General features: G+C 47.4%; 1 protein-coding gene across 1 annotated transcript in view; it reads left to right on the top strand.

Annotated features, from left to right (window-relative positions):
* LOC138468305 (uncharacterized) overlaps window positions 1-16,867 on the top strand; it is a 441,590-nt gene that overhangs the window by 335,473 nt on the left and 89,250 nt on the right. The window contains exon 7 of the mRNA XM_069608798.1: window positions 12,303-12,400. Within this exon, the coding sequence (XP_069464899.1) occupies window positions 12,303-12,318 (16 nt within the window). The 3' untranslated portion in view covers window positions 12,319-12,400. The remainder of the gene's footprint in view (window positions 1-12,302; window positions 12,401-16,867) is intronic.

Genomic DNA, 16,867 nt, shown 5'->3' with positions numbered 1-16,867 from the left:
GCCATTCCAGGAATTCGGCGAGGAATGTGTCACGGTGGGACTGGCCCCAACCAGGTATGTGGCCTACACCCTACCCCTCATTTGCGCAGGGCAGCTTTCCTTTGCGTCCTTATGGACAGGGTACGCAGCGGCTCCAGCAGCTCCCCGCTACCCCGACAGCACCCCCTGCCACCTCCTTGGCCAGTGAAGAGGTCCTCTTTGAGAAGTTCCTCGGCCTCATGAAGTCACCTCAGATGGGGGTTATCATCAAAGATGCCATCAGGGAAGTCCTTCCCGCAATGCTATCGGCACCACAGGCACCTCCATCGGCAACCCCTGCGCAGCCGCTCCCTCCGGCCACCCAGCCGACGACTCGTGCGGTTATGTACCAACCTCTGTCGCCTCATCAGCCTCCAGCCGTTGTCCCAATACCTCAGCCTCCGGCGCCAACTACTCTTCCTCCTCCACAGGATCCCCCAGATCCACAGGATACGGATGAGGAGGAGGATCCTGACACGCCATCCTCAGCCAGGGCCTTCCACGAACGTCTTGCTGGGCTGACAGAGTATTTGGGCCTACCACAGCTTGAGGTTAAGCAACCGGCAGAGGGGGTCCTGGCTAAAGTCCTCACGCAACGGCCCTCTGCCAAAACGGGGATTCCTATGCAAACCGATGTAGTCTCCCTGGCCAAGAAGGGTTGGTACAAACCCCACTTGGCCCAACCAGTCAATCAACGCCTGGACGCCAAGTACAGGCAGATGGAGGAAGATGCACTCTTGCTTGTGGCCCATCTTAAGCCGCACTCCTCAGTGATCGCTGCGGCATCACTGTACTCCAAGCCTCAGTCGTCCTCAGCCGCATCCTCTGCGGCGCTGCTAGGCAAGGAGAAGATGATCTTGGAGGCTTATGGCAAGAAACTCTATTCCAACGCATCGTTGCATCTTTGTCAGGCCAACGCAGATGCCATGCTGGCTGCCACCAACCAAAGATTATGGCGGGAAATTGCAGAGTTCCTTCTGGAACTCCCTGCCCAGAGCCAATCACGCTTTAAGGTGGGGCTAGCCACTTTAAGGTGGGGCTAGCCAAGGCTAAGCTTGTGGCGCATGATCTCATGGAATCCACAGTGGCCCATATTGACACCTCTGGCCGTGTCATCTGCATTGCCACGGACACGAGAAGGACAGCCTGGCTCCGGGCAACAAAATTTGACCCGGATGTCCAGGAACGCATATTAGATCTACCTTTCAGGAGCGGGGTGCCTGGTCCACTCCTCCATGGACGAAGAGCTGGCGAAAAAGAAAAAAAGCTCACAAACGGCCAAGTCTTTATCCATCCTTACAAAGACCGCGCCCAAATCGTACGCCCAATCTCAGCAGCGCTCCGAGAGGGGTCATGCATATGGAGGGTTCTGTGGCTTCCAGGAACATAGATCCAGGCAGCCGGACCGCTCACCGTCTCAGAACCGGCACAAAAACAGGTGAGGGGGGAGTAAGGGCTTTTTCCAGTCCCCCTCCTCCGCGACAGCCTCATAGGGAAAGAAGGCATGACATGCCCCTTTGGGTCCACGTATCTCCGGTGGGGGGCAGGCTTGCTCTCCATGCACATATCTGGTGCCAGAATTTCGCGCACCCCTGGATCCTCTCCCTAGTGTCCACAGGGTACCGCCTCCCTATCCCAGCCTCAGCTCCCCTCCCACAGGTTGGGACAGCAACTCTTTTGGCAGAGATCCAGTTGCTCGTAGAGAGCCTGACAGTGGAGGAAGTCCCAGCGAGGCTTTTGCTTTTACTCCAGGATTTTAGCCATTCAGAAGAACTAGGCGGGCCTGAGAGTTGTGCTGGACCTTTCCACCCTCAACCTCTCCTTACTCCTGCAAAAATTCAAGATGGTTACGCCAGCTTTTATAGCGGAGACAATGGATAAGGGAGACTGGATGTGCTCCCTGGACCTGAAGGAAGCGTACCTGCACGTCCAGATTTGGCAGCCCCACTGTTCTTTCCTCCGGTTCAGGATCATGGGCTATCATTTTCAGTACAAGCTCCTTTTGTTTGGCCTCAACTCGGCCCCAGTGTCTTCACCAGACTCATGAATGCAGTGGCAGCCCTCCTCAGAGTGCAGGGTCTCCACATTTACCCATACCTCGATGACTGGCTCATCAGGGCTTCCTCTCCGGAAGCGGTTCACCACTTTTCCCATGCCCTTATGAACACTCTGCATGATCTGGGCTTTTCGCTTAACCTCAAGAAGTCGCAGCTGCAACCCACGCAGACTATTGACTTTTTTGGGCATCATCTGGGACACTTACTCTCAGAAGGTATTTCCTTTGGAGGACAAGATCTCGGTTATCAAGAGGGCGACCACCCACTTCCTCAGCAGAGAGGTGACCTCGGCATGGTGGTACCAACATCTCCTGGGTCTAATGGCGGCCGTCCCGCACACAAGACTAAGGATGAGGAGGATTTAGCTGCACTTTGCGGCCATATGGAACCAGGAGCGGGGCTCTCTATCCGAGCTGGTCAACGTTACTCCATCTCTCCACCCGGACCTAACTTGGTGGTCCAGAAACTGCAACCTACGGATGGGCAGGCCCTTCTGTCTGCCCACTCTGCAGGCCATCGTCACCACGGATTCCTCGCTCAAGGGCTGGGGATCCACCCTGAATGATCTTTCGGTCCATGGCACCTGGACTCGAGAGGAGCAGGAATACCACATCAATTGGCTAACACTGAACGGCATCTGGTTAGCGCTCAGGGCCTTCCTACCACTTCTCAGCACCTGATTGCCCTCCTCTGTGCAGACTGGCTGTCAGCATGTGGGAGTGGGACCTGGAAAACAGCATTTTTCTCACGGCAGTCCACCTCCCGGGGGAATCCAACCTGGAGGCGGACAGGCTCAGTAAACTGGGAGCAGACAATTATGAGTGGCAGCTAAACAACCTTGTTATTCAGGAGATCTTCTACAGGTGGGGTCACCCCCATGTGGATCTCTTTGCCATCTGGCACAACAAGAAGTGTCCCCATTTTGCGTCCTGGCAATGTCAGGGCCCTGGCTCTCTGGCAGAAGCATTTCACCTCCAGTGGACCGGAATGAAAGCCTACGCCTTTCCGCCCACGCCTCCGATTCACAGGGTAATTTGCAAGATCAAGGAGTCTTGCCAACTCCTCATCATTCTAATAGCTCCTTGGTGGCCTGCCAATCCATGGTTTACGGAGCTCCTCAGTCTCTCGGAAGTGCCCCCGATTCACCTCCCGATGGGCCCAGCACATCATCTGGTGCAGCAGGAGGGCAGGGTCATCCACACGGCGCCAGGGAAACTAGCCCTTACAGCGTGGTACCTGAGCAGGGAACGCTTTGGCACCTCAACCTCGCACAGGCCAATATAGAGATCATACAGGGCGCCAGGAGACCAGGGCCCAGTATAAGAGCAAATGGACCAGATTCTGCCACTGGGCAGACTGCAAGGGAATCGACCCCCTGGCTTGCACCTTGGACGACGTGCTTTCCTTCATTGCGCACCTAGCCCACTCAGGCATGCAGGTGGACACTTGCCGCACATATTTCGCAGCCATTGGGGCTTACAGGAACTCCGAGGAAGGCATCTTCTCCTCTTCCAATCCCATTGTCAAGAAACATCTGACGGGGCTCGCAAGGCTCTACCCGCCCGTCAAGAAACTGCACCCTGTGTTGTACCTTAACATAGTCTTGGGTGCCCTGGCGCACCAACCATTCGAGCCAATGGTGTCCGTGGACCATCAGGCTAGTCACCATCAAGACGGCTTTACTGGTTGACCTCACCTCAGCTCGTAAAGTCAGCGGAATCCAGGTGCTGGTCGCCTCAGAACCATATACTACCTTTCACAGGGACAAAATAGTCCTGCGGACTCACCCGGCATTTCTGGCCAATGTTCCGCCTGGTTTCCACTTGAACGAGGAAAGAGTCCTTCCTATGTTTTTCCAGATCCCAACGACGAAGCACAGAGAGTGCTGCACTGCCTGGATGTCAGGCGTGCCCTGAAATTCTACTTGTACAGGACCAAGGGCTTCCGCAAATCAGAAGCCCTGTTTGTCACTTTCAGAGGCTCAAGACCAAGCTATCAGGCCTCTAAGGCTTCCATATCCCGCTAGATGGTCTCTGCCATCAAAGAAGCGTACGAGGGCCAGCACAAGCTGCTCCTGGCCAACATGCATGCCCACGCAGTCAAGGCCCTGATCTTTTGGTTGTAGACCCGGATAGAATCTCAGGAGCTACAGCCAAAAGACTAGCTAGCCCCCAGTCCCAACAGTACTGACATCAGCTTAGCCCGGGTCTTTTCCAGACCTAGCAACTCCCCTGGTCAAGGCAATGGCCATTGCATTCCAATGCCACGTCCCTTGGCATGTTATAAGCAGGGCGGGCACATGGGCCTCGCCCTCAGCTTTCTGCAAGCATTACTGTTTGGATGCCGGCTGTAGATATGATGCGGCTTTTGGACAGGTGGTTCTCAGGAACCTATTTTCCTAAGGAGGGTCTCCTCACCACCCTGGGGCTACAATCCGTTGTAATCACCCATACAGTATGGAGGAAAGGCGACGGGACATAAGAGTAATTATAAGTTACTCACCGTAGTGACTAACGTACTCTTAGTCCATAGTCCCCTTTCATCCATATGTCCCACCAACCTCCCCCCTAATAATACTGGTGTCATTAGGCAATGTTAAATCTATTTTCAACGCGTCAATGGAATGTGAGTGATTTGCCCATGGCTGAAAGTACCGCGGGCAAATCATTCGCATGAGAAAGGTGCGAACTACAAAAAGTCTGCACCTTTCTCATGCGAACACACATACGTTCACACACACACACACACACAACACACCCATAACATCCCCCCACATCCTGAGCACACCCACACCCCCAACATGAACAAACCCCAGTTACCTTCTTCTTCACGCTGGGTTCCTGCATCACCAGTTCCCTTTCACTTCCGTGATTGGGAACCGGCGCTGCAGGGTTCATTTCTTTTCTTTTTTTTTGTAACGGAAGGCTGTGGCGGTGTCCCCCGCAGCTCCCGCTCACTATACCATGAAATATAGTGGGCGGGGTGATGCGGGGGACACACACGCAGCTCCCGTTCTTTTTTAAATGCTACCACCAAAGGTTCGAACTTTTGGTGTTCGATCCTTTGGTGGTAGCATTTTTAGAACTTTTGGTCGATGCGACCATTTTTTAGGTAATTTCGACCTAAACCCGTCAATCGGGACTGAGGTGTGGCGGCGGAGGGCGGAGTCAGGGCAGCGCATGCTCCCTGGACCGCACCCCCGTGCGCCTCTCAATTTAAAGGGGAAGAAGGTTTTTTCTGGTGAAAAAGGTTCCGTCTCCCGTCCCTCGCAAGGGACGCCCATATAGTATGGAGGCAAGGGGACCATGGACTAGGAGTATGTTAGTCACTACGGTGAATAACTTATAATTCTTCCATACAAGTCGTTTTAAAATGAAAGTTGTGAGCGGTTGAGGTTTTTAATATAAGACACTACTTTTTGCTGCACAATTGTCATCAGCTTTCTTACTCTAACAGTTCTGGGGTATGGCTAAATGGGTAGATATAGAACAGAGAGTCAGTAAGGTCTCTTTCATCAATCTTCACTTTTTAAATCTGGTGGCCTTTCCTGGGGGCGTGATTTTCTGGTTTCCATTAGCAACGGCCTACATTACTAGGACAGAGCAAATAGTTAGGTGGAATTGGGGGTGAGCTTGGATCGATTATCTTCTTTTGTGGGGAACAATAATTCTACAATCATTGCACCAGGGGTGTCTTTGTGGCGTGGGAGAGGGGAGGAATTCGAAATCTTTTGTAGCTTTACCACCAGAGAGTTCTGCTTTCTTTTGTAGAACGGATAGAATGCAAAAAGGCGTTCAAAGTAGACGAATCAGAGCTATTTCCAGTGTACCAATGCACCGGTTCGAGCAGCTAGAACACGTCAGTTGACACCACTGGAGCTTACACTTTGTTGTAGAAAAACATCCACAGACTCTTCCATTGGATTAGTGTGAATGTCTTTTAATAGCAATCAGCAAAGCCAGCATGCAAAGCACAACAGCAACCCAATGACAGAACGCGACTTGGCTCAGCAATCTCCTTACCTCCAAGCTCATAGCTTTTATACAGGAAAGTACACATGCATGTGAATGGTTAGGGATGCTCAGACATGACATGATATCGCCAAGGACAGCGTCTCATCGTACAGGGAGGCCTACATTTCCCAAATGGTTTGGGGGTATACTGGCCCACTTGCTATATGGTAGGGAGAATTATCGCTCTATGGCTAATTTCCCTTACCTATAGAGTCCCCCAGCAGCTTTGCTGGATTTGAAGGGTTTGTTTTTTTCTCCTGCTAAGAGTGAGCCTCTTTCCCACTCTTAGACATTTTTTGCCATGTGTGTTCTAGGCTATTTTTGTATTTAATGTCCATGGGGTTTCTCTCACCTCCATAGGAACCATCTTTATTCACATGTGTTACACAGCAACCTCCGTGCAGTGACACAGGGGTGTCGTAGCGACCTCCAAACATAGACTCCATACCCTGGGACTGACTACTGTCTCCCAGGGCATGTAAAGTCCCGATTGATTTTACTAGTCAATTTTTGTGAACTAAACCAGTACAACCCATCTTACCATGGAGGTATTGGGAAGGGTTAATAGTTTTTCCCTTATGTTCATTTTCGAGAGGGAACCGTACAGTCCCTCTCTCAAAAGTTTCTGGCTGGTGGCAGTGGTTACTACCGTAAATATTCGACCGCAAATATATTCCTATGGGATTTTCCCATTGTTCGAGGATACCACATTTTCTGACAGCCTCTAACATACCGCCGGTGTATTTTAATATTAACTTTACTCCGGTAGGTTTTATTTGCCAGAACGTTAATATAACTTCTTTCTTGTGTCTTTCTCTAAACTCCTAACCCAGTTCGGGGATCCTTTGTCGTCCTTTTGGCAGGCTTCTGCCAAGAAGCCCTCCTTTCGGCGCCACTGAGTGTGGGGTGGGTCCATTGTGTGGGAGGGGGAGTAGGATCCAGGACAGGGTTGCCGCAGCAACCCATGTCGCACTCTATCCTGATAGGCTGGAAGGTCTCCCGCCAAGATGACCACTCCACTGTGTGAGTGACAGCTAGGCTGTATTAATGGGGCTCTTTTTACATAAAAGCAGCGTCCCGAGGACTGGAAGAGCAAGACGTCGCCACTGGAACTAAAAAGCCGAAGAGGAGAGAAGCCAAAGACCTCTGCAACGACTGAACCACCGGTGAAGCCCTGCTGCAGCGTCTCACCACACACCTCCACACGATGAGAGAAGATCTTCATCCGTAAGAGCCTTCTTCCCTTGAGCTGGTGGGGCCAACCAGTTTGCCAATCGCCTTCCCGGACCTGCCCTGGTCGAATCGCCAGTACCCTGTACTCGTAGACTGGAGAGCCAGGCACCCGTCCACCCGGGCCACGATTTAAATGAGCGTACCTTTATTCGTCGGGCAGCGCTCCGGCTGGTTTCATCCCTGGGTAGTGCAGTAACTCGAACCTTCCTCCACGACGAGAGCCTCTCTTCCTCTGCTGGATCCTCCAAACTGCAGGCACTACCAGGAACAATTGCCACCGCAGGAGCCACATCTTCATTTATAAGGTACATTGTTCCGCCATGCCGCCCTTTCTGCGTGATAGAGCTAAAGGTGTTTTAAATCCTTTACCTACCTGTTGGGTTGGCCGCCCCCCTCTCTTAACATTGTCTTTCACCTTCTGCATCCACCTTTTCAAAATCGTTAACAACAGACTTGACTGCAGCTACAAGAACATTTTGCTCCTCGGCCCTTGCCCTGTACCACTGACTCTGGCACAGGCCTACTGACTCTGGCTTAATAGACCTGCCTTCACTAGATTGCTTCTCAACTAGAACTGTGTTGGGGCACCTTCTTCTTATAACCACCCCTTCCTTCCCACTTTTAAACCTTGTCAAGTGCCATTTTGCTCAGTTTTCATCTAAGTATTTGCTATACCGATGTACTGCCTTGCCTAATCTGGTTCACAAACTCATGGGAAGTGTTGCTGGGGCCTATAAGAAGATATTTCTATATGACCTGGGTTTTCCCTGCCTTGTTAGAAATTGCTAGAGTGCCATTTGTGTTTGGTTTTCACTGTGCCATGTTTGCTCCGTTTTCACTCTTGCTCAAACTTGTCTACAATTTAACTAGGGAGTTGTGTATACTTTCTTTGACTGAATTTAACTTGCTTAAGAACTGTGATAAATGTGTTTTATAGTAGTGTATAAAATAAATATATTCCTTTTTAATACAAATGCTGAAGGCCTATTGTGTAAACCCTGAATACTGCTCATCTCCCTCTTGAGATAAGTCTGACTGCTCAGCCACAGCTACCAACTAAATATTTGTGGTACGGACTGATACCAAAGGGGATTTATTGCTCTCACCTGTAGTCCTAATCTTCTGTAGTGCTCCCCAAGGGAACTGCACAGGATTCTGCCTAACACTATATAACAACTCCTGTCTGCTAAAGTCGCTTTGCCTAGGCAAGCAGCACTCTAAATACACTTATACATGCCAAAAGGGAAACACGTCGAGAACTGTGGAAGCAAGCTTTGCTAGGCACCAGGCGTTGAAGCCTTCGAGAACAGGTCATGCGATTTTAACATAGAGCTTTTATAACAATGGTAATAAGGCACTATTAAACATGGCAGTTAGCATTGGCTGATCATCATAAGGCAGCGTAGTGTTTAAGGAGTTTATTAAAAATTTCAAAACCCAGTTTTTCCACCACAACTTAAATATGATTTCAGAAAGGGCAGGGTCTAAAAACTACAAGAGAGACACCTCGGAGAGGCTCCCCTTTACACAAACATGGGAGAAGGAATTGGGAATGTAGATTTGGATTATCTGAGTCATGTATGGCCAAGGAAGCATAAAGCCTCCGGATAACAAGGGACATCATATATGAAATATGTTACAAGTGGTACCTTACCAGTGCACGTATCAACAACATTGTAATTGTTTATTTATACAGGGTTTATACACAAGTGGAGTACTTCAAAGCACTCCTAGGCAGCAAGGAAATACAGTAGCCATTCTTAGGCCTTGAAGTTTCCGAATGATCAAACAGAAAACTAGCGCACTAGGCCTGACGGCATTTCTCCTCGTGCAAGTACCTTCTTAGTCACCATTGCGTTGGAGGAATTGCACAGGGGAAGGCTACGTGGTGCATTAATGGTGGTTATGACACAAGACCAACATTTTCTGGAAGGAAGCTCTGGCAGAAATGAATGTTTGTGGGATTCAGATCCCTGTGAGGACCCGGTGGTGGTAATGTTGTGGCTGTGGAAGAAGGGATCTAGCCAACATGGGGGCTTCACAACCTTCCTCATGTATTTGCCCACAGTGGCAACACTGGCCCTGGTGCCACGCTGGAGATCAAGAGTAGGCCACATTTCAATATGTGGTGGAAGTAAGTTTCTGACATTCTGAATCTGAGAAAATCTCAGCCCTGTTCTCCAATCGCAGCGCACACTATTTGAAGGTTTGATTGCCCTTTGTCATTTTCTGTGCAGATTACCTACATCCGGTGCCGAATCCCCTCATTGTTTAAACATTGTCTGTAGATCTACATGTGAGATTGTTTGACGACCGGGTGTAAGATTGGGCAGAGTGGAAGAGGACCTTGATGTACAGTGTTAGGATTTAGGCTACTTTAGTCATCACAGCTTGGCCTTTTGTGGTCACCTTGTATGACTGAGTTCTCAGGCTTATTTTATTGCACAAAGCACTCTGACTGTAACTCTTGGCCTTACAAAATGCAATAAATTAAAGAGTGGCAAAAAGGAGGGTGCTTCTAACACAAATGTCTACATTTGCAAAATCTTCTGTACAATTCATCGAATAATCAAGAACTTTGTTCCAGTAGTGCAACCCTATCCCACTGTGCAAGTTCTGCCAAGCATCACCCTACTTGCAGTGTAACATGCTTTGGTAAATGATTTTCTGACTGCGTAAATTCACTATTGATTCTTTGCTGCCATCTTTGTTCCTTGAAATCAATTTGTTCTAGTGACATTGTCTACTTGATCATACCGAATAACTTGACCAAAGCAAAAGTGCTATGAATCTCCCTTCAAATCCTGAAGATTTCCTTCTCCCAGCATGGCTACATGTGTTGCCCTATCCCTGTACTCACTGGTGCCATTAAATTAAAATCCCCCCAGTTCTATAAATAAATATTTAGCCACCAATCCACGGGCAAGATGCTAGAAGTGTGTGTCACAGCTGTCTTGCCAATTTGCTGAATGTTATTGCTATAGTGCAAGTCTGATTTCCTGGCTTACTCAAAAACGGATGTGTGCACTTTGAAAGTGCTGGGTGATTGACTGCACAGACTATGGCCGCCATATATTCCAGTGAGTTAAGCGCTCACCCCAGACATGTGTGTGCAGCCTTCAGGATACAGGATAAAACATGAACAGGGCCAACTCGACCCTTCTTCCTTTTGATCTTGATGAATTAGGTATACAACACACAGCTTTACAGTTTGCCAAAGAGATAGGAACCTGCAAAAAGCTCTTCTTAGATCCCTGTGGAGCCTTCCCTGCAATTCCTATTGGGTTGATCATTAATATGTTTAGAGAACGATGGAGCTTTGGTGGGCAGTTTCTGAATAAACTTAACTTCTATCTGGGGAAACCTCAGAATCAATGGGGCAAGCCTGGGTTAGACAGTCTTCCATTCTTGCTCCAGTGCTTTTTTAATTTGTTCATACACCCGCTGGGAGAAATGGTAAATTGGCACCCTCCATGAAAATGCGGACAACACACAGCAGTATCTTCATGGGTCATCTTTCAGGATGCATGTAGTTGGCAGTTATTGACGGGTGGTTGGCTCAGTGCTAAATCCATCAATCTTGGTTGGGCAAACATGGGCGACATGACTTGACTCTGGTTTTAGCCAAGTCAAGCCTTTCCGTTTGATACTGAAATCTTCGCAACCAATTCAATCTTGTCGATTATCAACACTTTATACTAGAAATGTGCCTTTCTCTTCCAGGAGTAGACACCAGAACTGAAGTGCAGGCCTCGGTTACATTCTTGGATTCTGGCTGTGCCAGGCTTGCTGACCTCCCGCTATCTCCTCATTTTCTGATCAAGGCAGGGTTTCATGCTGTAATTAGGCTCAGGAGCAGTATCGCAAAGGTTTGCTTTCAATGCACCCAATAGCCACTGATTGCATTGACTGGCTCTGGGAGCAAGGCTAACATTCCAGGTTTCCTGATTAACATTCAAGCTGTCACCATCTCCAGTGGGCACACGTTTAGCAGAAGTAACTCCAATCCTCAGGCTGTAAACACGCCCATATCATCACAGCAAAACTAGTCTGCAGTGCCAGTTAGTGAATTCCTTAGCATTGGTACATCGACCTGAAGAGTCAGGTATCAGGTAATAATATCCCCATATATATATATATATGGTCGCGGTATATAATATCGCCGGGAAAAGGTTGTGGCGATATTATATGGGTGACCATATATATAGGGACAGGGGCAGAAAAAAAAGTGTTTGGGGGTTGCGGTGGTGTCCCCCGCATGTTCCATGCAATAATGTCCCCACAAAAAACGGCAATTTTTCGGCGATATTTTTGCATGGCGATATTTTGAGGGGACATTATTACATGGAACCAAGAGTCATTATCAGTTTTCTAAAAAGTTTAAAAACCTTTCTCATTTAAGCTTTGCATTTCATGGATTTTAACGTCTTTTGTTATTCTGACCCGTTAATATCTTGCAGCTGTGGCCTAGTTTGGAATTCTTAATTTAAAACACGTCTCTCGCGTATTTTTATTTTTGATAAAGTATCTTTGGCCACTGCCAATCGTGTGTAATTTTCCACATCACTTAAAGTTCCTTGCAGGTATATTTTGCACTTTATAAAACCTGTAAATACATCCTCAGTCTTGCAGAGACACATTTTACTTAGACCTTCTTTTTGTAAAAACAGAAGCAGGGATATCAGCACGCACCAGCAGAACATGTATGCAGAGCACACAGTCCTACAAGCAGCTCCCAAACAGAAGGCAGCACATGGCAGGACCCCATCCACAACAAGTACAAGCCTAGAATCTGGAGGTTTCCCATAGCGTGGGACTGGGTAACAATATTGACGACAGAAGTATCACTTGCCTAATGTTGTATTCTACTCCTAATTCCTTACTGTAAAACCTCTCAGTTGATGGTACTGCATAAGCCTCAATTCGCTATGCAGCTTGCCTTTCCTTTTCTGATTGTGTCCTCTCAATATGCTCTTTTCAGGGGGACTCAGTTCTGAAGTAGGAGAAAGAGGGAAGAGCTTCTCCATGGGAAAGAGGCAGCTTGGGTGCTTGGCAAGAGCCCTCCTCACAGATTCCAAGGTATAACGCACAATGAAGAGGCAGCACATGCATGTGTGTAAAGTTTTTTGTAACTGTAGAGACTGACGAAATGTTCCTTGCAGTTCTCCAAATTCTTTCTAGACCCCACACATCCCTCTGTTACTGCTTGGTTTTTGTCCAAAAAATAAACTTTCATTCATCTGCAATGTTGGTGTGAACGAGGTTCTAATATCTATTTAAAAACAGATGAGTTATGTTCTCAGCCTCTCTCATATGTTGCAAGCACTTGAATGAAAGACATCAAATAACAGTTGCTTATAGGTGTACTGCCGAAATTGCCATAGTCAATACAGGATCGCAAATCTCTCAGCTTTCCTCAGCATAAAGACAATGGCCCCTCTGATGGAGATGAATACTGGCAAATAAATCCCTTCTTTAAATGTGTATCATGATATTGGCTGAAAGCATTTGTTAACAATGCATACTTTGCCCCCCCATAACTAACTTCGGCCCCTGAAACCATATAAATGGCAAAATCGAAAGGTCAGTGAGACAGCGGTCAATAGTCTTAGTGTTCATACCTCATGACACACATGTATTGGTTGGTACCTGTACAATGGCAGTAGTAGCAGAAGAAAATTAGAGTTCAGTTAGACATTTAAATGAAGTGTTACCAAACAAATGAAGTTGTAAGGGTGAGCATCAACAGCATGTGCTGATCCACAACTCATCATGGCTTTTGGCTTCAATCCGGTGACTTATACAGGCACTGAAGTCAAAACAAACATATTCTTTTCAGAATAAATACACATGGCTGTAAGGAAATGACATATAAATCCACATTTGTTAAAAAAAAATGAACCATTTGAATTTTTTCTAAGCGATCACTAGCTTGACCTAACAAAAAATATGTGGTATTGTGGTGATATACTGGCGATGATCGGTTACAGGCTTCCCTGTGTTTTCCTCTGCCTCGCCGGCATTCTGGAACTTTTCTCTGGTTGCCTCCACGGCTCCTGACCCTGTTTGGCGTGTCGCTTCCAGGCGGACCGCGTTGTCCTGCAGTGCTACGCTGCTGGCGCTTTCCACAGCCAGCATCTCGGTTCACCCCGCATGTCCTGTGGAGACCGCCACTTCAACGTCTCTGTGCCTGGGTCTGCTCCTGCTGCTCTCCTCGCCGAGCACCGGTCCCTCTCGCGGTTTCATCCGGATACACTAAAATATTTCTTCTGAAAAAAAAAACATTCAGATAAAAAAGTGCTTTCTTGAGGAAATACAATTTCAAGCAACCAGTGGTGCTCATACAGAGGTGGATGGGGTTGGCTGATGGTGTACTGTAGCAAAAATAAAGTAAGAGAGTTGCACAGAAACTCCCTCTTTGAACAGGGATGATTGCACCACGAGGCAAAGGGGAACAGCGTTGGGAGGTAAGAGGAACGTTCTGGGTGGAAGAGACCAGAGCAGCGAAAGGTAAGAGGGGAAGTGATGACAAGTCCAAGGGGACGGAGCTTGATGGAGCCCCCTTGCTAATGGGAAAAGGGGAGAAGCATAATGTGGTCCTGAGGGATGGAACAGAAGAAAAATAACAGACAGAATGTTGGCATTCAAAAGAATACAGAAAGCAAATAGAAAAATAATATAGGCGTCAGAGCAAGACACTCTTAAAATTGTCAGGGAACCATTGTCACTGCTCATAGTTAGCACAATGCAATCTGCGTGTTCAGTGTATTTTGAAGGAGGAATGGCTATTACATGCAATCCCAGAGTCTTGGTACATCGTGTCCAGAGTAGGATTAAGCCCTGACAGTATCTGGAGGAAACAGACGTCTGAGTGTAGGTGTGTTCGGTGTAGTTTGTGAGGACCAGGAATTCCATCTTGAGTGGGTTCCGTTTGTTGAGGTACATATTGGACCTCCTCATCTAGATGAGGGCGAGGAAGATCTTTAATCAGTAGATGTATTGGATGGAGGATATTTTCAGGTAGTGTAGACGTTGAACTTCATCAGTGAGAGGATTGGTCCCTGTTGGACCACACAGGTTAATTATAGAAGTTGTGATATAGAGGTATCCATCTGAACAAATTGATTGTAGTCTTTGAGGTAGATGGTGAGCCAGCAGGGGGCATTTTATCTGATTCCCAGGTAGTTGTGCAGTAGGGTTTTATAGTCAACTGTCGAAGATTGCAGAAAGATAAAGGAGTACCAGGAAGCAGAGCTGCCCATCATCGAGGATGCAGAATGGATGGTGGCTGCCTCTATGCAGCAACTGCATCCGAAGCACAATTGATAGGTCTGTAGGAAGCTGTTAGCATTGATGTGTGTTGGCTGTATCTTTTTCAATGACTTTTTCTAGGAATGCAAGAAGGGTCATTCCTGGACACCCAAAAGACTGGTCTCACACGACCTCTTTTGAAAAAAACAGACCCTAGACCAAGACGACATAGTCAACTACCAGCTTGTTACGAATCTCCTGTTTATTGGCATAATCTTGGAAAAAGTACTCACTACACAACTACTCACCCGAATCGAAACAAGTACACCTCATTGACCATCAGTCAGGGTACAGCCCCAAGTGTAGCATCGAGAGAGCCACCATCCAAGAAGTGGATGATGCCCTCCAAATCATGGTTAAGGACGACTCATGCCTCCTCGTCCTCATTGTCCTCTCAGCTGCATTTAACACCATTGAACACAACATCCTCCCCTCCCTCTTCGCACACATGACGTGATTATCTGGCATTGTCCTGAATTGGCTTACCTCAAACCTCTCAGGTAGACACTCAGGCCGTCCAGATGAACAAGTTGCGTTCTAATTGACTCCCAGTCTCCCGCGGAGTCCCGCAAGGCAGCATCCTCTCACCAACACTTTTTAACCTTTGCATGGAGCCTCTGGGTACACTCCTCAAAGATCCCAATATTGCCATCTGCCAATAAGGAGACTATACTTAGTTGTCCATGAGAGTAAAATGCTCCAGGATGATTGTCTCCAATGATTACCAAGCCATCATTCCATTCCTGGATGTTGACTGCCTATTTCAAACTTAACCCATCCAAGATTGAATTTGTCCTCATCATTTCTCCTGGTAAACAACAACGTGTACAACAATGGCTCAGTTATATGTGCCTAGAAAGATTTGATCCGCAACTCTCGTATTCCGCAAAACTCTTTAGATGTCACCAGTGACAGCAACTTTGCAGCAACACTTAGCCAAGAGGGCCCAAACGTCCTGGCTCCAAATCTCCACCCTTTGCAAAATCAAACCTTTAATCCGCGCCACAGGTCTACCAGACTGTAGTGCAGACCCTTGTGGACTTGCACATCCCTGGGGGAAATTTCCTCCTTACATGGCTCCCAGCTCCTCACTTGGCTGCTTAGCGCCACATATTTGGTAGTACACGCTCCTCGCGCAGCAAATCAACCAACCGGTTAGAATCCCAACTCGCCTGCAAAGGGAGGTGCCACAAACCATCCTTTTCTTGTCACATAAGCATCCTTTGGAAGTCAACTCCGGTATTGGCTAGGAATGCTCCCATAATTCTTCAAATTCGCTAATCTTTCAAAACGTGGCTTTCTCAACAACTCCTGACCAAGGGCTAATCCCAATGGACGCCCAGACTTCAACTCACAGTACTGTGCTACTGTTAAAGGATGCCAGCCCAAGCGCTGGCTACCCATACCCTGTACAGTGTTCAGCTACTCTTGAACTAGGTCTGCGCTTTAAACAAAATGTGTTTTTTTTCCTATTTTAAAAAATATATATATGATAGGGCGGTAGTTGCAGTGGACATCAGGTTCCAGTGTTGGTGTTTTGAGGGGAAGGATGTGTCCGTTTTTGTGGGAAGTGTTTAAGGTACTCTGAGTGAGATATGCCTTGATGATAGCCAGGATGGCGTGGTGGGAGTTTGTTGGGAGTGCCTCGAGGAAGGAAGCTGGGGAAATGTCATGCGAGTAGGATGTTACTTAGAAGTATGCTATGGTCTGTATCTTGTCTTGTAAGGTAGCCAAAGTGGAATGAATAGGGTGTTGTCTGCCTTGGCATTAGCATCAGTTCCGTTCAACAGACTTTATTTTAGGAAACCAAGTCCCATAAAAGTAGATTCTGCACAAGTACATTAAAACATGATAAAAACATAATGCATTAAATCATCATAATAAAATGTATGTCGTGTTCTAAAATGAAGGTATAGTGTCTTACATTTCTTTTGTTATTTATTGTTATTTGGTTATACAAAATAACCTTTAACACTCCACCATAGAGCCCAAAAAAAGGAAAACCGATTTTATCAAAGTTCACTACAATTATTGCATAACAATTTGCCCAATCTTCCAATCAAAACATAATTCCATATATGATATATGATATGATATGGCATTTGTAAGATGCCTATACACAAGTGTTTCAAGGCACGACGAGGCAAGGAAGTGGGAACAGAGGTAGGACAGAGACAACTATTTTACTATGCCAAGTGACATTGAGATAGTGCAGGGAATGGGGGATGGGAAAGT

Source organism: Ambystoma mexicanum, chromosome 4q (genome assembly GCF_040938575.1).
Source record: "Ambystoma mexicanum isolate Mex_15411 chromosome 4q, UKY_AmexF1_1, whole genome shotgun sequence".
In the NCBI taxonomy this organism is placed as follows: Eukaryota; Metazoa; Chordata; class Amphibia; order Caudata; family Ambystomatidae; genus Ambystoma; species Ambystoma mexicanum.
The sequence above is the reverse complement of the archived record's forward strand: the minus strand, read 5'-3'. Positions and strand labels throughout refer to the sequence as shown.